This window comes from Haliotis asinina, chromosome 1, assembly GCF_037392515.1.
Source record: "Haliotis asinina isolate JCU_RB_2024 chromosome 1, JCU_Hal_asi_v2, whole genome shotgun sequence".
Classification (NCBI taxonomy): domain Eukaryota; kingdom Metazoa; phylum Mollusca; class Gastropoda; order Lepetellida; family Haliotidae; genus Haliotis; species Haliotis asinina.
This window is the reverse complement of record NC_090280.1, coordinates 13,339,369-13,360,558: the sequence shown is the minus strand read 5'-3', so window position 1 is coordinate 13,360,558 and position 21,190 is coordinate 13,339,369. Positions and strand designations below refer to the sequence as shown.

Here is a 21,190-nt window from a genome sequence, read left to right as displayed (position 1 = left end):
CTCACATGCTCTAGCCGTGGTGGCGAGTGGTCCTGTGCGTAGTGCGCAAGTCACAAATCAGTTGAATTTAAGCACCGTCGAGCTCGGACGGTCCTTGGATGGGTGGCCGTGATGGCAGTTAAACTCCTGAGAGTTTCTAGGACGTCGGTCCTGCCCCACAAGGAAGCACATATGAAACCTTAGGCAAGTGAGTCTGTTCAAATCTGCCTCTGTTCACCCAGCAGAAAATGGGTACCCTAACGCCTAACAGGCAGCTTTGGTTATCCTGGGTAATAATGATGATCATTATGTTATACGCTTAAAGCAGGTCCCTTAGTGATGCTGATGAGTAGTATATTTAGTCTTATTATTATTATTACCACCTTAAGTCACACTTCTAGCTCGTCACTTGCTACTTCTCTGACACGCGTTATCACCTTATGCCACACCACTAATTCTCCACGCACTACTTTCTTAATATGCACTGCTAGATTTAGTCACACCAGTACCTCCCCCCCCCCCCCGCACACACACACACACATATCCCATGAGAACTGTGAATTCATAACTATTGAGTGAGGTTCTTGACAGACATGCAGAAAGTGGTATTCCATAAAACTACAAAATATTACGAATTCAAACTTCATTTTTGATTGTATAGACGTTAGAGCTCCCAGTAACGTTGTATTTACAATACAGTAGAAATGAACCTGGGGTGTTATCAAGTCGCACACAAGCCAAGACCGTGCTGTAGGGTAAGCCCTTAGATGTAGAGTAATTCGTATCGTTCTAAGAGGCAAGTGTGGATAAGCGGACCGCACAGTACGCCAGTCTGTTATACGGATATTTGGATTTCTATGAAATTATCATTTAAACTATTGAAATTTCCACAGAGACTTGTGCAAGTCTACTCCCCAGCAGACAAGTGTCAGTTCCAAAACTGGAGTGCTATCAGATCGTACACAAGCCTCCATGGCCCACTGTATGTAACTGAAGACTTTCCACATTGTGTTATCTGCGAATAGTGAAACCAACAGACCGTGTCACCGACCTAAGCTTACAATGTACACATGTAGGGGTGTGCAGTACAAGAGCCAGGTACTATCACAGTCGACATGACATACAGACGTCACAATGTATAAGAGGCCAACTGGTAGCTGCAGTACACTGTTTCCTCAGGCCACTATTCATACTATTTATATATACACCGTGTAAATACACACAACACAATGGGTTGGGTAATATGTGGTTTGGCGGATCGGGTATATTCATGCGGTTGCTCATTACGGTGTTCGGAAGAAGGTTCGTAAGTGTGCGATGACCACACCGATATTATGACCTCCGACTGCCCCTTCCACCACTATATGCTGAACGAAAAAAAACAAACGCAACTCTGTTTTTTGTCAAGTTTTTAAATAGAAGGGATAAACATGAACGCTTGCTTTTATGACATATCTTATATTTTCAAAATTTGAAAAAGTTTCTTTTGCTATTCAATATAATTATATTATATATGTCTTAAGCACTACTGCACTACACTTCATGAAAAAACATTTTCCCATAGACAGGATACTGCATATGCTTATCACATTGCCTTAATATCCTCTCCATGAAACAGAAAAGCGTGTCATGGTGATCCGCTGGTAGTCACTTCATTACGTCAGAGATACAAAGCAGTTCAGTGAGACGTTTGGTTCAATTATACACTTTGTGACAGACTTTGATAATATAAATCACGTCTGCAGTATTGTTTCACCATCTTGTAACCCTATCCAGTTATACGGCTCTTTAATCACACGGAAAGGTATAATAAATACCATTTTATCTAATTTTATAGTAAAAATATATAACCGAACATAAATATTATTTTAATATAAGACAAAATATTTTGGATATCAACTTTTTCTTTATTGTTTACACAGCAATAAACAATGAAGTGTAAAGAATATGGAAGAAGTTGATATTCATAACATTTTCCATATGTCAGAATACCGACTTCTAAATGTCTCTCAAGAACCTCATAAATATTATTTTTTACATACTTATCAGGTAAGAAAGCCAACAATGCCCACGTGAGTGGCGCTTACTCAATTTCTCTCATAACACAGTCTACAAAAAGTAGAGATGCGAGGTCAACATACGGGCGGTAGGTCACCCAGGTCACGAGATGACCTGGACACGTCATTCCCTTACTAGAGACGAGCGAGTCAAGATGTGTTGCTTGGCCGCTCTACTGGATTCTAGTTAAGTGTGTGCTTTGTTTATTGCATTTTTCTATATATCTCTCTCTCTCTCTACTATCATCATTCTAGTCGCTTTTAGGTGTTTTTCGTTATCTGCGACTAGCTGATTTTTTCTTTCTTGCCAGCAGTTTGTGGGTCGTCGGCCGTCGTCCCACTTGCACGTGCTTCACGGGTGTCCCGATTGTGTCTCGGTTCACGCTTGTGTGGCTCGTGCACTCGGACCCTTGTCGGGTTTCCGCGTTACTCGCTGGCGGATAGGCGGGTTGGCGGATAGGCGGACCTTCCGCCTTGACGGAGAGGCAGAGGACAGGCGAACCCTTCGCCCGAGCGGACCTTTCGTTAGGGGTTCCTTAACAATCGTTCACCTGCGCCTTTGTGCGCAGTAGCGGAGGTCAGGCGGACCCTCCGCCTAGGCAGACCCTTCGCTAGGAGATTCTTCTGTCGTTCCCCTCAACCCCTGTGTGGTGTAGAGGAGCATTGGCGGACCTTTCGCCTTGACGGAGAGGCGGAGGACAGGCGAACCTTCCGCCTGGTCGGACCATTCGCTTGTGACGTGCCTATCCTCCTCGGATAGGAGTTTACTCTGCCGTCACCCCTCGGCAGCGTACCCTGTCGTGCGTTCCACCATGGTATTCGCCTCCTTCTGCACTCAGTGCGGCACTAGGAAGTCGGCTAAGTGGGATCCTCACACATTGTGTAGGCTTTGCAAGAGTCCCTGCGCTGCGGATAACACTTGTGCAGAGTGTGAGGTCCTCTCTGAGCGGGACTTTCGTCAGTACCTGGCAGTACTTAGGAAGAGCGAGAGGGAGTCTCATCGGAAGAAGGCAGCGCCTTCCTCAGGTTCGCCAGTGTCTTCGGCGTCATCTAGACGATCGGTGCCTCGCTCTCCCATCCGCCCTCCTTCTCCCTCCGCATCAGAGGAGTTAGTTATTCACGAGGAGGCGGAGGAGTTCGACTCTCAGTCAGGAATGGAGTCGGACCCCATCAGGACTATGCCAGAGGGGAGCGCTACTCGCTCCCGTTCCGTCTCTCCCTCTCGGCCCCTCCTGAGGGAGGACGTAGCCGTATCACCGGAGGGGAGGAAGGAGAAGAAGAGAAGGAAGGAGAAAAAAGCGAAGAAGTCTCGTGACAGGAAGCAGGTTCGCTCAGAGAGGCTTCTCCTTTCCGTTAAAGGGTTAGTGGAGTCCATCCTTGATCAACGCCTTGGTCCGCCCACATTGGCACGTTCCGCGGAACCCTCCTCTCCGCTCCGCCTCCGGAGGCGGACGCCTGTTCACTCCCCGAGGCGCTCTCCTTCTCCCAGGTCCTCCCCCTCTAGGGAGTTCATTAACACAAGAGACCCTCCACTTATTCCTATCCTCCCGGAGGAGGTGGGGGATGACAGCGACCCTGTCCTTCCAGAGCCTAACCCTCCAGTCTCAGACTCTGCGTCTAGACTGGAGGCAATTGCGGAATACACCGGTGTGGTGTTGGCGGAGGTGGACGATCAACCTTCTGCCGCTTCTAGGGCGAGAGGCGAGTCTTTCTGCCCTGAAGACTGTGTTCTCTCCCCTCGGAAAGTCCTCCCTCCGCACCGCTTCCTTGAAGCAGCCGCTAAGGAACTGAAGGAGGCTGTTGCCACCGCCGGACCAGGTCGCCTTACCCCTCAGCTCCTCCTCTCAGACAAACAGAGGATCAGGCTTCCAGTGGCGAACTCGCCCATTCCTTTAGATCCTCCCTCCTTGGATCCCGATATCTCTCGTGTTGCTTCTGCTGGGGTACCCCACAAGGTGTCGGACAATCACCTTATCCATTTGGACAAGGAGGCCAGATCCATTGTGGGGCTGAGCAACTATGTTGCTCACGCCTGCCAAGCTGTGGCCACTTTCGCCAAGGAGGCAGGGATGGAACAGGGTGAGGAACCTCTGTATAGGGCATTTGGAGCGGTAGCTGGCGGAGTGGCACAAGTCACCCTGTCGGCTGCTAGGATTTCAGCTGCCATTACCAACCTCAGACGGGAAGGCTTCCTGGGGCGCACTAATCTCCCTCCGGAGATTAGGGACTCCCTCCGTCACGCCTCAGTGTTGGCAGACACCTTGTTCGCGGGGGAAATCCCAGAAGCTCTCCGCACTCGCCATGAGATCCAGCAGCAGGACCTAACCAATCGGATCATGACGGGTGGCGGACCCTCAGCAGGCTCCACCCCCCGCAAGCGTCAGGGAGGTCCTCCAGCAGACCAATCCACTCCTAGGAAGCGGACAGGGAAGGTGGACTTTCGGTTCGGAGGTCGTGGCCGAGGACCCACGAACCAGTCCAACCAGCCCAGCCAGGCTAACCAGGGATTCCAAACCCCCAGCAAGGGCACTCCGCGGAAGCGGAACAAGGGCAAGTGGACGTCCAAGAAGAAGTGACTCTTGGTGCCCGCCAATCCTTCCGCCACCTATCATTCCTCCATTCGACGGACCCGTTGGCGGCCGCTTGAGCCTCTTTGTCCCAAACTGGCGTCAGCTAGGACTAGACCCATTCGTGTGTCGGATCCTGGAGCGTGGCTTCCGCATCCCGATCTCCTCTCCGCCCCCCCTAACCTGCTCTCCGGTGGAACGTCCGATGGACTCGGTCAGGTTCCAACTCACCCTAGAGCAGGTGGAGTCTCTAGTCTCCAAGGGGGCAGTTCAGGAAATCCCCCTCCAGGATCTGACTCCCGGGTTCTATTCCCCCGTTTTTGTCAGGCCCAAACGCAACTCGGGGAAATGGCGGCTGATTCACAACTTGAAGGAGTTCAACTCCTCCTACCTCGAACAGCCGCCATATTTTCGACTCTTGACTGTTCCATCAGTCATGCGGTTACTGGAGCCCTCGGACTACATGGTGTCCCTCGACCTCCAGGATGCGTACCTGCACATCCCCATTCACTTGGCGGATTGCAGGTACCTCCGTTTCGTCCTGGGGGGCAAGCACTTTCAGTGGAATGTCCTCCCGTTCGGGATTTCCTCTGCCCCATGGCTGTTCACTCGTGTGACCCAACCCATCGTCCAGTTCCTCCACGAACTCCAGGTCCAATTCCTTATGTACCTGGACGATGGGTTCGCTCACAACCCTTCGCCCTCCATTCTCGAGGCGCAACGGGACCTCGTCATCCACCTCCTTCGACGCCTAGGGTGGCTAGTGAACCTGGAGAAGTCGGACCTGGTACCAACCACCTCTCTCCAATACCTAGGTGCCATACTGGATACAGTAGCCTTCAAGGCTTTTGTACCCAAGGAGCGGATGACCAGGCTAGCGCCCCTGATGACTCAGGCAGTGACAGGCCCCTCAGGCAGTGACAGCGGATATCGGGCCTCCTGACGTCAGCCCATAAGGGGGAGGCTGATGCTCCGACCTCTTCAGGTGTTCCTCAACGAGCACGTCAGGGAGACCCACTGTCTTCACCCAATAAGTCTCCCACCTCACCTCAGACACTTCCTCACCTGGTGGCAAGTGGACGACAACGTCCTCAAAGGAGTTCCCCTAAGGACACCTCTCCCGACCAGTCACCTTTTCGTGGACACCTCCACCCAAGGATGGGGCGCTCACTTGGGGTCGGACCAGACGGCAGGTACCTGATCGGCAGCCCAGCAGGACCGGCACATCAATGTGCTGGAGTTGGACGCCGTACGACTTGCCATCCTCCATTGGTCCGTTCCCCTCAGGCACCAGACCTTACTGGTCCACACGGACAGCTCAGTCGCAGCCTGGATGATCAACCGTCAAGGCTCCACCAGAGCCACTCCTCTCCTAGACCTGACCCTCCGCCTGTTCGAACTGGTAGACAGGCTCTGCCTGAGCATCCATGCAGTTCACATTCCAGGAGCCAAGAACGTCCTGGCAGATGTTCTCTCCCGGCCGGACGCGCCTCCTTCGACAGAGTGGCAACTGAACCCGCGGACGTTTCAGTCCCTCTGTCTCCAGTTCGGCAGGCCCATGTTGGATCTGTTTGCCACCAGGCTGAACTGCCAGCTCCCGATCTATGTATCCCCCGTGCCGGACCCAGCGGCCTGGGCCGTTGATGCACTGTCGTTAGAGTCCAGCGGTTCTAGCACAGGTAGTGGCCAAGCTTCAGACCACCAAGTCCATCAGACTGCTTCTGGTGGCTCCCATGTGGCCTGCCCGGCCCTGGTTCGTTTCCCTTCGCAGACTCTGTCTGCAGGATCCCGTTCAGATCCCTCACCGGAGGGACCTTCTCATAAGCAAGCCAAGCGGCCGTGTTCACGAAAACCCTCAGGTATTCGATCTGCACGTTTGGCTTGTATTCAAAGGGGGCTCAGGAACAGTGGATACTCCAAGCGAGTAGCCTCGGCCTTGGCTTCCTCACAGAGGAAAACCACGCAGAAGCTCTACGACTTCCAGTGGGGTTCCTTTTCCTCCTTCTGTGAAGACAACGGCGTGGAGGCCGGTTCTGCCACTCTTCCCCAGATAGCTGATTATCTGGTTCACTTGCGCAACGTTCGAGGGCTCAAGGCCTCCTCCATTAACACCAATCTGGCGGCCATCATGTCCGTTATAAGGAAGAGGTCGCCGGGACTGGACATTTCTGTACTGAGGGAGCTCATCAAGTCTTTCCGACAGGCGGAGGGTCGGCGCAAGCCGAGGGCTCCTGAGTGGGATCTGGCAGTGGTCCTTGACCACCTCAAGTCAGATTTTTATGAGCCTCTGGAAGAGGTTCCCCTCCTCCGCGTCACGGTGAAGGCCACCCTTCTAGTGGCCATGGCCTCGGCGGCCCGAATATCGGAGCTTCACGCTCTTCAGGCGGATCTCCTGAGATTTGAGGCCACGGATGGAGGATTTGCGTCCTTAGGGCCGTTGGTAGACCCGACGGAGGAGGGAGCACTCTCTCTCTGCCCTGTCAGGGCTCTCCGAGTGTATACCGACCGTACTCGCTCCCTTAGCCGGGGGCGGCGGAGGCTCTTCCTCCCTCACTCCCAGAGGAGCAAAAGGGAGATTGACCGGAGAGCTCTTGGGGTATACCTTCGGTCGGCCATCATAGAGGCCTACAAAGGCCAGGACAGACCTCTTCCGACTCGAACCAACCCACACGAGATCAGGGCCGTCTCGGCCACCATGGCTTATCACCGCAACATTGCGGTGGCGGACATCATGGTGGGCTGCTTCTGGAAGTCTGGCTTGGTGTTCGCCAACCACTATTTACGAACCCTCTCCAACGAGGATCTGGCGGGCATTTCAAGGCTAGGACCCCAGGTCTTTGCCCAGCAAAGAACGGGGGGTCCTTACCCTTTAATTCGGCGCGGGGCTGCTCCTCTTTAGGCGGCCTACACTCCCCCGCCTCTCGTATGGTGCCAAGCTGGGGACCTCAGCTACACACCCTTTTTGCCTCAAATTAACTTTTCTGTTGCTTCTCTCCACTCCTTCAGTGTTGAGTTGTCTTTTCTCGTGTTGGGTTTCCCTTCCGGGGTTGTCGGCCGATCCCTCCTCCTTATCGGAGATGTCCGGACAGCGGTTGGTGTCCTACCCGCCCTCTAGTGCGGAGGCGGATGCCGGTGGATCGCTCTCCTCAGGGTTTCTTGGTTCCTCTTTACGTAGAGACGCACGGGCGAGGTCTCGCGTCCACGCTCTCAGCCCTCCGCCACTGTGCCATTCTGGGCATTGTTGGCTTTCTTACCTGATAAGTATGTAAAAAATATAACATTTTTGATTAAATGTCATTTTTTATACTTACTTGGTAGAAAGCCAACAGTCGGGAGTTCCCGCCCAGCCTCCCCTCCTGAGGGTTTTGTTGTCTGCCTCGCTGGGTAAGGGAATGACGTGTCCAGGTCATCTCGTGACCTGGGTGACCTACCGCCCGTATGTTGACCTCGCATCTCTACTTTTTGTAGACTGTGTTATGAGAGAAATTGAGTAAGCGCCACTCACGTGGGCATTGTTGGCTTTCTACCAGGTATGTATAAAAAATGACATTTAATCAAAAATGTTATATATATTCACAGACATGAAATAAACACAACATATTTGGTGCGAATCATTGTTATGTCTTACGTGAAATCACCAAGCATGAATAAGACCCTTCCTTACTACTCCAACGTCTAAATGCCCCTCAAGAACGTTAACAATGGACTGTTTTAATAATGATGATAGTAATGCTTTATTTGCGCTAAATGGTATTAGTTGTACATCAGATGCTGTTATGCATAAAGGCAATGAATAGTGCATCTAACAACATGCGAATCAACAAAACAACACAAAATGTATACTGTGACATGACAAGCACATGTACATTGGTTTGAATGGTGATGCTGGTAGGAAGAATTTAGTTTGATGTCTTATTAGCTCTGAAAAGTGACGCTTGGAAGCGGCATCCGGGAGGTAGAAGTGTAAATTGATTATGAAGAAAGCCTCGGACAAATGTTTTGTAATATCAAACAAATGTGAAGGAACTGACGTTAAAAAGGTTGAGTTTCCGTAAAAATGTATAGCTTTGGTGGATATTTTAGATGAATCTGTAAAACACTTTATTTATCAGTAGCTTTAGAAAGATAATTTCAAAAAACGGATTTCTGTTCGAGTTTTCTATATTATTTGTTTATAAAGGATGAATGATTGTTACAACAATTGGTGTGATCAATACTCAAACCTATCATCCTAGCATAATTACATTGAGTTCGTTGTGTTTTTACCATATTCTAAATGTGCTCGTCTCAAAAGCGTAAATCGCTGAAATACTTGTTTGACGCAAAGGTAGAGAAGAGCAAGGTAACTTTGTTCATTTTACGCTGTATACACATTTTGTTACTTCAGAGGATACATAGTTAAATCTCGTTACATACAGTCATATATTGTACATACGAACACAGATGATATAAAAGTTTCCAACCTTAAAAACATTGTATATGTGTAGAGAAGCTTGTTACATCATGTGACTACAAAGTACAATAGTATAATATCATATACATATGTTGACAAAATAAATCATGTGAAAAGAACACACGTTACAAGTTCATGCCCTATGTATTACTGTGCAGTAATGCCGTCCCATGTCATGTATGGTTTACGTATTCCCGTAGTCAGGGTCTGAAAATACATGAAATAAAAGGTAGTACATTAAGCATGTTTCCGGTTTAGAAGAACATTTTCGGTCGTCAGTGACACATGCTTGTGGTAATGAACGACTAACGGGATCGGGTGGTCAATTTCATTGAGTCTGTTGACACCTATCATCCTATCCAAATTGCGTAGATGGATGCTTATGATGTTGATCACTGGATCGTCTGGTCCAGCCCCGATTATTGACTTACAGCTGGAATATTGTCGAGCGACGCATTAAACTAAACCCACTCACTTCTGTGTGACTCATTGTTATCGAAATATTGCTGAGTGCGTAAAACTAAACTCACTCATTGTTATCGAAAAGGATGTGCCAAATAAAATGTTAACACAGACAGAGACGTCACTCTATTGTTCTCAGAGACACTTTTTCTCGGAATATCCCTCTGATACAATCTCGCTTTCTCAGGGAATTATCTAAATAATGTCCCCCTGCCCAGGGCATTATCTTATTAATGTCCGCCTTCGCTTTGAATTGTTACTTGTTTTGATACGACTTTGCCTGAATGCGACCTTAAATTGGACTTCACTGACAATTACCCATATCGAGTGCCGAAATCCGGTTTCGAACACCCAATCCATCGAATTGTAGCTCTGCGGTTTTATCCACTAGGCTATGAAGGATCGCTGTGAAGATTGAGATTGTTTGTCGGTATGAACCGTGTGTTCCTCGCAAGAAGGATAGTGTGGGCAGCGCACGAGAAACGCGTGCGGAGCACGTGCATTACGTGTGCAAGGTTCGGTGTCGACTGACAGTTTCACCCAAGTTGAATTCAACAGTAAATACTAAATTAAGTCTATAGCACATGTTCGGTCGGCTTACAAGTTGAATATAACATGACCCTTGAGCACTACTGAAAATGCCCGCAGAAGCAGACTTGCTTTTAAATAATGCCCCCGGGTCATGTTATATCCTACACGTAAACAATACGCTTTGCATTAGGGCAGATGACGAAGCAAAGGCGCCTGTTTGAGGCTGTTCATGTGAAAAACCAATTCTCTGAACTTTGTTTTATGTTTTCAAAATACTGGTTACCTCGACTGAGCGCCGCTGGAGATGCTCTGATGGACTCGTATGCTACAGGGGGAGTCTCGGTCATGTCCTCGTAGGTACTTGTCTCTGCTTTGGGCTCGACTGAAAACCATGACACACATTTCCAAATAACAGTTCATACGGTGTATGCTATTCCAAACAATGATAGATATACTACCTGAAATACGACATTCCTTCACTTTACTTATGACTGAGTGCTATAATAATATATAAACTTCATCCATTTACCGTTTGTATTCTCATAAACCTTCAGCTGAGTGTAATGTCTTTCCGAACCCTCTGTACCCATGCCCTGAGCTGGACTGCTAATTTGATCTGTAACAAATCAATAGTTACATCTACAATTCGAAACATAGGGCTATTTGTGATCAACACGATATAGCTGACCATAAATGTTGCACTTACCTAGGGAGGAATATCCTATGTTTTCATTTTCTTCACATTCAGGATTCCTACGGCTAAAACGGTAAATCAGATAGGCTATTGATCTCATAATGGAAACGCACGTTTTTACTAATTGATACAAACGTATGATCATAAATTACATTTAAGGTATTTCAAAGCTAATTCGTTCAATACGAATGATTCATGAATCTGGTCTACCTTTTGGGGGAAGCCTTTTCTGAAAAGAAGACAATGTATATACAGATCAATGAAAAACACACATGACCAATGGCAGTCTGGAAATTGTTGGTTCCTGATGCAAATAAACCACAAATCATATAAAGTTGTTATAACAGACATATTCTTTAGAATCAACTGCAGTTGTTTGTGTGAACAGTACCAGGTTCAAGGATGACTTCCACGTCCAGCGTCTTGGTCAATGAAATTTACGATAAAATAAAACATCACGGCACACTGCTTTTTGCTAGTGAGATTTAACAACTAACCTTTCATGACGTTTCCAAACCTGAACCCCTTCCTATTGAGGACAGCCAGAACTAGTCCCCCAATCAGCAGAGTAATGAGTAGGGTTCCTATTGCGGTTCCGGCTATTACACCTGTCATGTTACATTCGGCTTTGGGCGGTTGTGGGTTTGTGGGACCTACGGTGTAAAACGAGTTTTACATGAGTCATATACGTATAGGATCATTTCTGATAATTATTGACTTTAGCATCAGAAACTTTGTGTTGTCTCGATTACAGAGTTTGCCTCAGGTACCATGTACACCAACAATACAGCTTCTAAAATGCCATCTGCGGGTAACATGACCAAGCCCAGACCAAGCATGGACAGAAACTTCAGTCTTCGTCAGAAAGAATTAATCCTCCATGCATGTCTCAGTGTGAAGGGAGTATACTTTGTACCTGTCAGACAGAGTTAACGGTACTCACAGCTGACGTTGAATGTCCTCACATCAGTGTAGTTGTATCCTCCATACTGCCACGCCCCCAGACACTCACACTGTTGACCATTTTGACTCCTACTGACAGTGAAGGAGAGAGTCGATGTTCTGGTCTGACCACTGTCACTGACCGAAGCTGATCCAGTGCCAGGACAAGACCATGTGATCGTAGCTAGAGGATTTCCTCCCGTCACAGAGCATCTGATTGTCTCTTGGTCTCCTTCAAACATCACAGCCGGAAATTGTGTGATCGAAGGAGGTTCATATGGAGGATCTTAAACAAAAACTGGTTAACTATGAAAAACAGCATGAAGCATACATGTAACAGCGAGGGCCACATATATCTGGATTGTTTCATACGATCGATGGATTGAATGTCTGACTGGTATCACCACTGTTTTCCGGTGATCCAGTAATATCTTCTTCACTGATATGTTACCTCTAAAGGACCTTACACTGGATAACGAAACTGAATATTAATGTTTAACATGTAATAAAATCAATTCTTGATGATGATAAATTGAGATTATTAGACGAGCAAGCGTGTCATATGACTTATACGGAATGAGGGGACCACATATAATTTTGCATGAGTCTTTTTATCATCCATTTTAACGTTAGGCAAGTGTGACAGCCTTGACGTGACGTTCAATTGTTTAATGCCGTCACAAGCGACGAAATACAGAAAAAAGTGACATGTATACACATCATATATAATCCTTGAAAAAAAAAACTGAAAACGTACATTTAACATCCAGTGATACAGATAGAGTCTTTGTTGTGTTTGTTATAGTGTTTCGGACATGACATCTCACAGCTGTCTTGTCTTTGTTTGGCCTGAAGGTGATAGTCTGGGACCACCAAGTAGACGATTCTGCTACAGACCCTGTGCTGCCACCTACAGGTGTTCCATCACTGTAGTCCCAGGTGAAGGTCACGTTGGGATAACCGGCGGTGCCACAGGTCAAAGTCAGGTCACTGTTTTCTAAAGTTACACTGTTCTCTGGCATTGTCACGTCAACTTGCTCTGGTCCAACTGGAATACAATTCAAATACATGATTAGTGTGTTGTTGGTTAACTGCATCTACTTATGTACATAGAATCTAGCATTTGTCTGACGGATACACGCTCACATCGTCACTGTCTCAAATACCACCGTGACGTTCTTAAATCTTGAGGACTTGTTGCAGTCATTCACAGTGGATCTCAGGACTTTATTTACTTTATGCAAAACCTAAACGTACGTCTGTCAACACTTTCGCGAGAAGCTTATCGTATGTTGCGACATGCTGTCATTGATCCCAGATAGATAGATAACTGTTGACACTAAAACCTGTATATTTCATACCTGACACGCTGCTTACCTTTGATTGATACCTGATTACTTAAACCAGGGAGTCTATGTTTATACAACAAAACATTTGATGGATACTCGATTACTTAAACCAGGGAGTCTATGTTTATACAACAAAACATTTGATGGATACTCGATTACTTAAACCAAACCTCCAGTAGGCACTGCTGAAGACAGTATTGTATGATCGGCGTTTCTCACATAAACAGCATCAACATAAACATCACACGGGGTTGCAGCTCTTTAAGACGATGTCTATGTACAGCAAACCTCCACTGTGGCTCTGTGACTCACTGAGTCCTCTTACATCAAACAACATCTGTTAGACTGTGTCTACTTACACCAAACCTCCAGTATGGCTTTCTTTGACTGCTTGGACGCCTGACCGTTGACGTTTTCAGCCTGACAGCGAATGCTCCTCCCCTGGTCACTCCTACTGACAATGAATGTGACGAAGCTTGTTGTCTTCGCCAGTACACCAGATGTCGTCTCTGTACTGACTGTAGGAGTCGTTCCCGGTGGCAAGGTCGTCCAGGTGACGACAGAAGTGGGGAAACTGGCTGAGGTCACGCAGGTCAAAGTTAGAGTCTGGCCCACTTCCTGTCCTATCTTCTCATTTTCAGACTTGATGTTTGTCAGTGTCACAGAGCTGACCGGGACTGTAAAAACGGAAGACGGAAGACATTAACTTAAATTGTAAATAGTTTTGTGCAAGATGTGACTATTTCAGGGCCATATTTCACACAATGGATAATATTGTGATAGCAACTTAAGAATATGTCATACTCAGTGGTCAAAGTTGTTGTGTCATGGATGTCTTTGCAAGTAGTCTTGTGAATGGGATTTTCTTTTTGGCTTTGAAACAGAAACAGGGGCTATTAAATTGGTGGAAGAAACGCATACTAACAGCTACGGATTGTACGAACTTTGCAAGAACATGGGTATCCGGGAATTGCCAACAATGTTCACTTTTACAGGCCAGGCAACCAGACGCTTATTATTTCCACACAGACCTGCATAAGTCAGGATTTTGATTTGGATTTGGATTTAAAATGTGCATATGTCAAATCTATACCACTCATGTCATTGTTCGATACCATTATACCACAGTGGGATATCTCCTGACTGCACAAGGATGTCACACCCAGAGATGCACTGTGGAACATTTCAGCTAACGCAGAAGGTATTCCTTTCCTTGAGACTGATCAGTGTCTAGTTTTGGAAGGCAAGCATTTGCATCCCACGGCCACGACGTCACAGGTAGTTACTTTTAAAATGGGTTATAAATCAGATGGACTAAACAAACCAAATCCAGACCCCGTATTTGTTACTGGTAAATCCAGATTTAAAATTAACCTCGCGCGTTTGACGTAGAAAAAGAGGATTCAAAATTCAGACCATGTTTTAAGGTCAGAGTAGCCTTGTAGTTAAACCGATCGCTCGTCACGCCGAAGACCCGGACTTGATTCCTCACATAGGTACAATGTGTGCAGTCTGACCTGTCTACATCTGCATTGACGATAACACAAGTTTTCATGCTAGGCATGTTAATACGTATGTAGACCATGAGTTTGTTATGCACTTGTAAAGGCCAGGGCGGTCACCAGACATCAACGCTATCAAAAACACGGGGAACTATCTGCAAGGCGCCCTCCAATGAGAGCTACTTCCATCAGGTCTACAGGAACTTTCTTACTGAAGAGTGCAGTTTCTTACTTACTAGGAGATTGAGACTATAAAGCCACATACATACCAGTTTCTGAGGGTTGGTCTGTTTTGTGACATTAAATTCATTACTTTTTCGTGTTCGTTTTTTTTTTGTTTTGTTTTTTTGTGTGTGTGTGTCAGCTAATTACATGCATATTGATCTGACTATTGGTCACGCGCTAATTGCCATTGTGGACCACGTGACAGCTAGACAACATAATATTGAGCACGAGCAAGACTGAATCTTGGTGAGTACTCACCAGGGAACTGTATGGTGTTTGATGTGACAGACTTTGTATACGTGGGAGGATCAAAGGAGTCATGTTCCACACTGACAGTGAGAGACACCTGTCTGTTATAGAAACTGACTATGGCTGATAGGGACATAGTGCTGGTTATTTGGACCTGGCCTGATGGACATGGTCCCTGTGTGGAAGATGTATTGCTGGAAGGGACGCTACTCACACCCTGTGAACACAAAACAGTGGTTAGATAGACTGACTGTTCCCTGGTAGAGACAGGGTGTTAGTTGTCTGGACCTGGCCTGATGGACATGATCCCTGGGTGGAAGATGTATTGCTGGAAGGGACGCTACTCACACCCTGTGAACACAAAACAGTGGTTAGATAGACTGACTGTTCCCTGGTAGAGACAGGGTGTTAGTTGTCTGGACCTGGCCTGATGGACATGATCCCTGGGTGGAAGATGTATTGCTGGAAGGGACGCTACTCACACCCTGTGAACACAAAACAGTGGTTAGATAGACTGACTGTTCCCTGGTACAGACAGGGTGTTGGTTTTCTGGACCTGCCCTGATGGACATGATCCCTGGGTGGAAGATGTATTGCTGGGAGGGACGCTACTCACACCCTGTGAATACAAAACAGTGGTTAGATAGACTGACTGTTCCCTGGTAGAGACAGGGTGTTGGTTGTCAGGACATGACCTGATGGACATGATCCCTGGGTGGAAGATGTATTGCTGGAAGGGACGCCACTCACACCCTGTGAACACAAAACAGTGGTTAGATAGACTGACTGTTCCCTGGTAGAGACAGGGTGTTGGTTGTCAGGACATGACCTGATGGACATGATCCCTGGGTGGAAGATGTACTGCTGGAAGGGACGCCACTCACACCCTGTGAACACAAAACAGTGGTTAGATAGACTGACTGTTCCCTGGTACAGACAGGGTGTTGGTTGTCTGGACCTGCCCTGATGGACATGATCCCTGGGTGGAAGATGTATTGCTGGAAGGGACGCCACTCACACCCTGTGAACACAAAACAGTGGTTAGATAGACTGACTGTTCCCTGGTAGAGACAGGGTGTTGGTTGTCTGGACCTGCCCTGATGGACATGATCCCTGGGTGGAAGATGTATTGCTGGAAGGGACGCTACTCACACCCTGTGAACACAAAACAGTGGTTAGATAGACTGACTGTTCCCTGGTACAGACAGGGTGTTGGTTGTCTGGACATGACCTGATGGACATGATCCCTGGGTGGAAGATGTATTGCTGGAAGGGACGCTACTCACACCCTGTGAACACAAAACAGTGGTTAGATAGACTGACTGTTCCCTGGTAGAGACAGGGTGTTGGTTGTCTGGACCTGGCCTGATGGACATGATCCCTGGGTGGAAGATGTATTGCTGGAAGGGACGCCACTCACACCCTGTGAACACAAAACAGTGGTTAGATAGACTGACTGTTCCCTGGTACAGACAGGGTGTTGGTTGTCTGGACCTGCCCTGATGGACATGATCCCTGGGTGGAAGATGTATTGCTGGAAGGGACGCCACTCACACCCTGTGAACACAAAACAGTGGTTAGATAGACTGACTGTTCCCTGGTAGAGACAGGGTGTTGGTTGTCTGGACCTGCCCTGATGGACATGATCCCTGGGTGGAAGATGTATTGCTGGAAGGGACGCCACTCACACCCTGTGAACACAAAACAGTGGTTAGATAGACTGACTGTTCCCTGGTACAGACAGGGTGTTGGTTGTCTGGACATGACCTGATGGACATGATCCCTGGGTGGAAGATGTATTGCTGGAAGGGACGCCACTCACACCCTGTGAACACAAAACAGTGGTTAGATAGACTGACTGTTCCCTGGTACAGACAGGGTGTTGGTTGTCTGGACATGACCTGATGGACATGATCCCTGGGTGGAAGATGTATTGCTGGAAGGGACGCTACTCACACCCTGTGAACACAAAACAGTGGTTAGATAGACTGACTGTTCCCTGGTAGAGACAGGGTGTTGGTTGTCTGGACCTGGCCTGATGGACATGATCCCTGGGTGGAAGATGTATTGCTGGGAGGGACGCCACTCACACCCTGTGAACACAAAACAGTGGTTAGATAGACTGACTGTTCCCTGGTAGAGACAGGGTGTTGGTTGTCTGGACCTGGCCTGATGGACATGATCCCTGGGTGGAAGATGTATTGCTGGGAGGGACGCCACTCACACCCTGTGAACATAATACAGTAGTTAAATAGACTGACTGTTCCCTGGTACAGACAGGGTGTTGGTTGTCTGGGCCTGGCCTGATGGACATGATCCCTGGGTGGAAGATGTATTGCTGGAAGGGACGCTACTCACACCCTGTGAACACAAAACAGTGGTTAGATAGACTGACTGTTCCCTGGTACAGACAGGGTGTTGGTTGTCTGGACCTGCCCTGATGGACATGATCCCTGGGTCGAAGATGTATTGCTGGGAGGGATGCCGCTAACACCCTGTGAACACAAAACAGTGGTTAGATAGACTGACTGTTCCCTGGTACAGACAGGGTGTTGGTTGTCTGGACCTGGCCTGATGGACATGATCCCTGGGTGGAAGATGTATTGCTGGGAGGGACGCCACTCACACCCTGTGAACACAAAACAGTGGTTAGATAGACTGACTGTTCACTGGTAGAGTTTTGGCTGCTTGGGCGTCAATGATGTACCCTGTAAACACAAAACAGTACATGCAGTTAGATAAACGGATGGAGTGAAAAGTTGTTGGGACCTATACTAGTCAGAAACTGGTGTCTAAGGCATGTATTACTTCCGGAGTCTTTGCTGGCGATTAGGTACCTGACTCTTCGGGTGTGGGGAAGGTCCAGAGACGGACCTTAAGCATATACTGATGATGTATATTAAAACAATGAAATACCTTTATTCATGACATGATATCTTGTCAGTGAAACACATAATATGGTATCTGTTATGATATAAAAACTACCCGTGAATCATTTTTCAGCGCACTTGTAAACACGTAATAGCAATAAACTCACAGCGTTTTTGCAGAACCACTAATGGAGTTGATATCTCAACTTATACATGTACAACCATGGGTTTGGGTGTTCCAAATTTACACAAGAGGCACTACTCTAGACCTGCTTTGGGACTGAAATATGCAGACACATGATGATCTACTACATGAAGCTGAACATACAGCTCCTACCTGCTGGTATCTCCATGTGATGACGGCGGCAGGGGCAGCACACGGTGTGGTCACTGAGACGGAAATAGTATTCTGTGGGGTCACGGAAGAGGGAAGAGAAGTCAGTTGTGGAGAGAAGATCACAGAGCTCCAGTCTAGTACAGCTGGTAAGATGGAATAATAAATTTATACGTCTTGTGTAAAAATATGGACGTCTTGAAAGTTCGCAGAGGACAGTCATCCAAGATATGAACTCTGGACCACGTTGTATACCCGCTCATGATAACTGCAGCAAGTGCATTTCTGCTCTCATCAAACCTATAATTCTTGTCATTACAAATAAATGCGAGATATTGCAAACTGAGAGCAAGCGTGACCTGAGATTTCCCAACACTGTTTGTCATCTCTGATTTTCTGTGATCATTGCTTGCAGTTTTTCACTTTACCAAACGGATTTTTTTCTGTCTTTTTCACTGACGTCCTATATTTGACCAGTTATATTATGGTCTATGTCTGTTTGATGTGAGAGAGAACCCCGGCATGACTGAGCGTCAACATTCCCTGGTATGTGGACACGCAACATGAAAAAGTATTTAATGAAAAGGAAATATTGTCATAGAGAGTATTTGAACGGCATTTAGAATTCATACTCACAAAGGCAATAATTTTATGGATGTTACCTCCTTTTTCGTGATGAACACGAAATTTTGGAGTATAGCCTTATTCCTTCATCAAGTGCGATATTGACAGGTACATTCCAAAAAGCTGTTGGCTTCCCGAGCTTTCATTGAGAATGAATCGCAGTAACACTCGTTCGATGTCACAGTATAACTGGCCCATTATTTGTTTTGATGTTTTATGCACAAAAATCACATTGCACTAAGGACCAGCACCGACACATTCGTCATTCAGTTTATATTTAGTATAGATTGTGTACATATGCTTACGATTAACGCATGTTTCCTTGCAGCTGTTAAAATACAAAATAGACCGTTTGGCTCAAAACTGTAAAACATAGCATACTCAACATCGTGCCAGCTCTGTGGGGAATTTACAGAATTTGTGTCCTAAAAACAAAACAAAAATTGTTTAACAATTTATCATCTAAATATTGATACAATTCACTATTTGTGCGAGCAATGATGGAGACAGCACAGCACAGGTTAATGACAAAATAACTTTCTCTGCACTTGTGCACGAGTTTCTCGAACACCTAGCTGTCCCTTTGCGCCAGACGGACTATAATTGAGAATCACACGGAACATTCTGAGCATCTTCATGAGCATCTTCGTAAAAACTTTCAATACTTGTTTATGATATTGTCAGGATCATACAGAGAACATGCGTATGGTTGTGGAAAGGGTTATATTTATGCACATTTAACAACTTCATTTTAATATATATCCATATTATTTCTCTCTCTTTTGCAAATATTAGTTTCAGCATTATGGACAATTAACGTGTTTCCAGTTGTCAATATATTTTCAACACATATAAAGTCCAACCTGCAAACTGTGACAGTGTTACGCTGTTTGACCCGGTAGCTCCATCGGTACATCTCCATGTCCCATTGTCTCTGGTGGAAACTGCTGATGCGATGTCTAGAGTCAGGATCCGGGATGTACTGTCCAGACTCACATTGTATCCTGACACAGATGTCCCACATCTGCCTGATGATAAACAGCCTCCCTGGTTAGAAGTAAGACCCTTGTAGAAGAGAGCAGTTCCACCGATGGCTGCATCTAGTGTACAGGTGAAGCTGAAACTAACACCCTCCACAGGAACACGTCTGTTGGTGGCAAGAACAGGAGCTGACTCTGAAACAGTATGTCGATTGTTTGTTTCAAGCGTTGCTGGCGAGTGTCGTATGCTTTGAAGAGAGCGTTATAAGGATTTTATTTAACTTAGCATAAAAGTTGTTTAACAAAAGATCCTAGTACCAAATCTCTATGACTGGCTTACATTCACGTCCCTTGGAATGATTTCATATCCCAAACACCATTTTGAGTTTTAGCCTTTGTTTCTGGTGCTAGATAATAAAGTATTTTCACATATCATGCCGATATGAATACCAGTTACGGACATCGACGCCAGGAGAACAGGAAATGTTCATATCTGTGAATGTTGATCCGGACAAATTTCTGAGCATTTTACTAACTAAAGGGAAGCAACTCCAAAATCATGTCCCGCGTTTGGCGACAGGGTCGGTAGTTGTTACTTAAATACTGATGCGTTTCAAAGTCCGAACGTTAATAGTTAGAAATAAAGCAATATAATCCAGTAAGTAAAAGCGTCTGCCACATAAACCCTTGGATAACGTTTGCATCTCAACAGTCAACACAGCCAGGAGGTCGCCATGTTCACACAGATTAGGGGACGTGTGTTGTGTAGCAAGACATCATGTATACGTAGCAGTATATAACGGGGAACTGTACTTACCACATGGAGGTATGTTGGTCGTATCCAGCAAAACAAGCAGCGGAATCAACTCCAGAAAGGACACCCGACGACTCATTTCATAGCTTGCAGCCTATCTGCACATGCGGTGTTTTACAATAACAGCGTACCCCGGGTGACTCAGTGGAAGACTAAGGTGTATGTAGGTAGATGAATAGGCAACGTGCCTGTACTCCTATTCAAATATCAGATTTCGAAAAGCAACACATGTATTGTAGTTACACAGTGGATATGTCATATATACCACGAGCAACCTAATTTGATGTCTGTAACAGGGAAGTTGAGAGTAGGTTGGACACGTTCACATACGTCAGTCCATTTTAAGTCCTGTACCTGAAGTTCTGCGCACTGAGTGCCATGTTGTTCCCGGTTCTATTTTCAGTCAGTGTATGCATGATAACTAGAATGAGAGAACTATTCAATTTGCCAGACACCTGATACAGTAACAACTGAAATATTTAAAAGGCAGAAAAAGTAATTAATTTTAGAAATTTTAGAAATGTCCACCAAAGGAAAGGCGGAAGTACAGTTTGGACA

General features: G+C 46.5%; 2 protein-coding genes across 2 annotated transcripts; one reads left to right on the top strand and one right to left on the bottom strand.

The window, feature by feature from the left end:
• Nucleotides 1-5,936: 5,936 nt before the first annotated feature.
• On the top strand, nt 5,937-7,502 carry LOC137293166 (uncharacterized). Its single transcript, XM_067823892.1, has one exon. The coding sequence runs from the start codon at nt 5,937-5,939 to the stop codon at nt 7,500-7,502; it is 1,566 nt and encodes a 521-aa protein (XP_067679993.1).
• Nucleotides 7,503-9,169: 1,667 nt separating this feature from the next.
• Nucleotides 9,170-20,745, bottom strand: LOC137287207 (nephrin-like). The gene is made up of 14 exons (XM_067819395.1): nt 20,636-20,745; nt 19,702-20,013; nt 18,218-18,360; nt 17,138-17,237; nt 15,020-15,133; nt 13,394-13,711; nt 12,443-12,733; nt 11,687-11,971; nt 11,241-11,396; nt 10,954-10,972; nt 10,756-10,808; nt 10,579-10,665; nt 10,333-10,431; nt 9,170-9,263 (listed from the first exon to the last, which is right to left on the bottom strand). Exons 1-14 carry the CDS (start codon nt 20,709-20,711, stop codon nt 9,241-9,243), a joined length of 2,076 nt encoding a protein of 691 aa, XP_067675496.1. The 5' UTR covers nt 20,712-20,745; the 3' UTR covers nt 9,170-9,240.
• Nucleotides 20,746-21,190: the final 445 nt, after the last annotated feature.

Bases quoted from the DNA above. Each gene is read 5' to 3' on its own strand.
- LOC137293166 (XM_067823892.1), top strand. From the start codon at position 5,937: ATGATCAACCGTCAAGGCTCCACCAGAGCCACTCCTCTCCTAGACCTG.
- LOC137287207 (XM_067819395.1), bottom strand. From the start codon at position 20,711: ATGAGTCGTCGGGTGTCCTTTCTGGAGTTGATTCCGCTGCTTGTTTTG. The intron at 13,712-15,019 runs GTGAGTACTCAC...CCGTTTTTACAG, and splicing joins AAACACCATACAGTTCCCTG to TCCCGGTCAGCTCTGTGACA. The intron at 10,666-10,755 runs GTAAGTGCAACA...GATTTGTTACAG, and splicing joins CATAGGATATTCCTCCCTAG to ATCAAATTAGCAGTCCAGCT.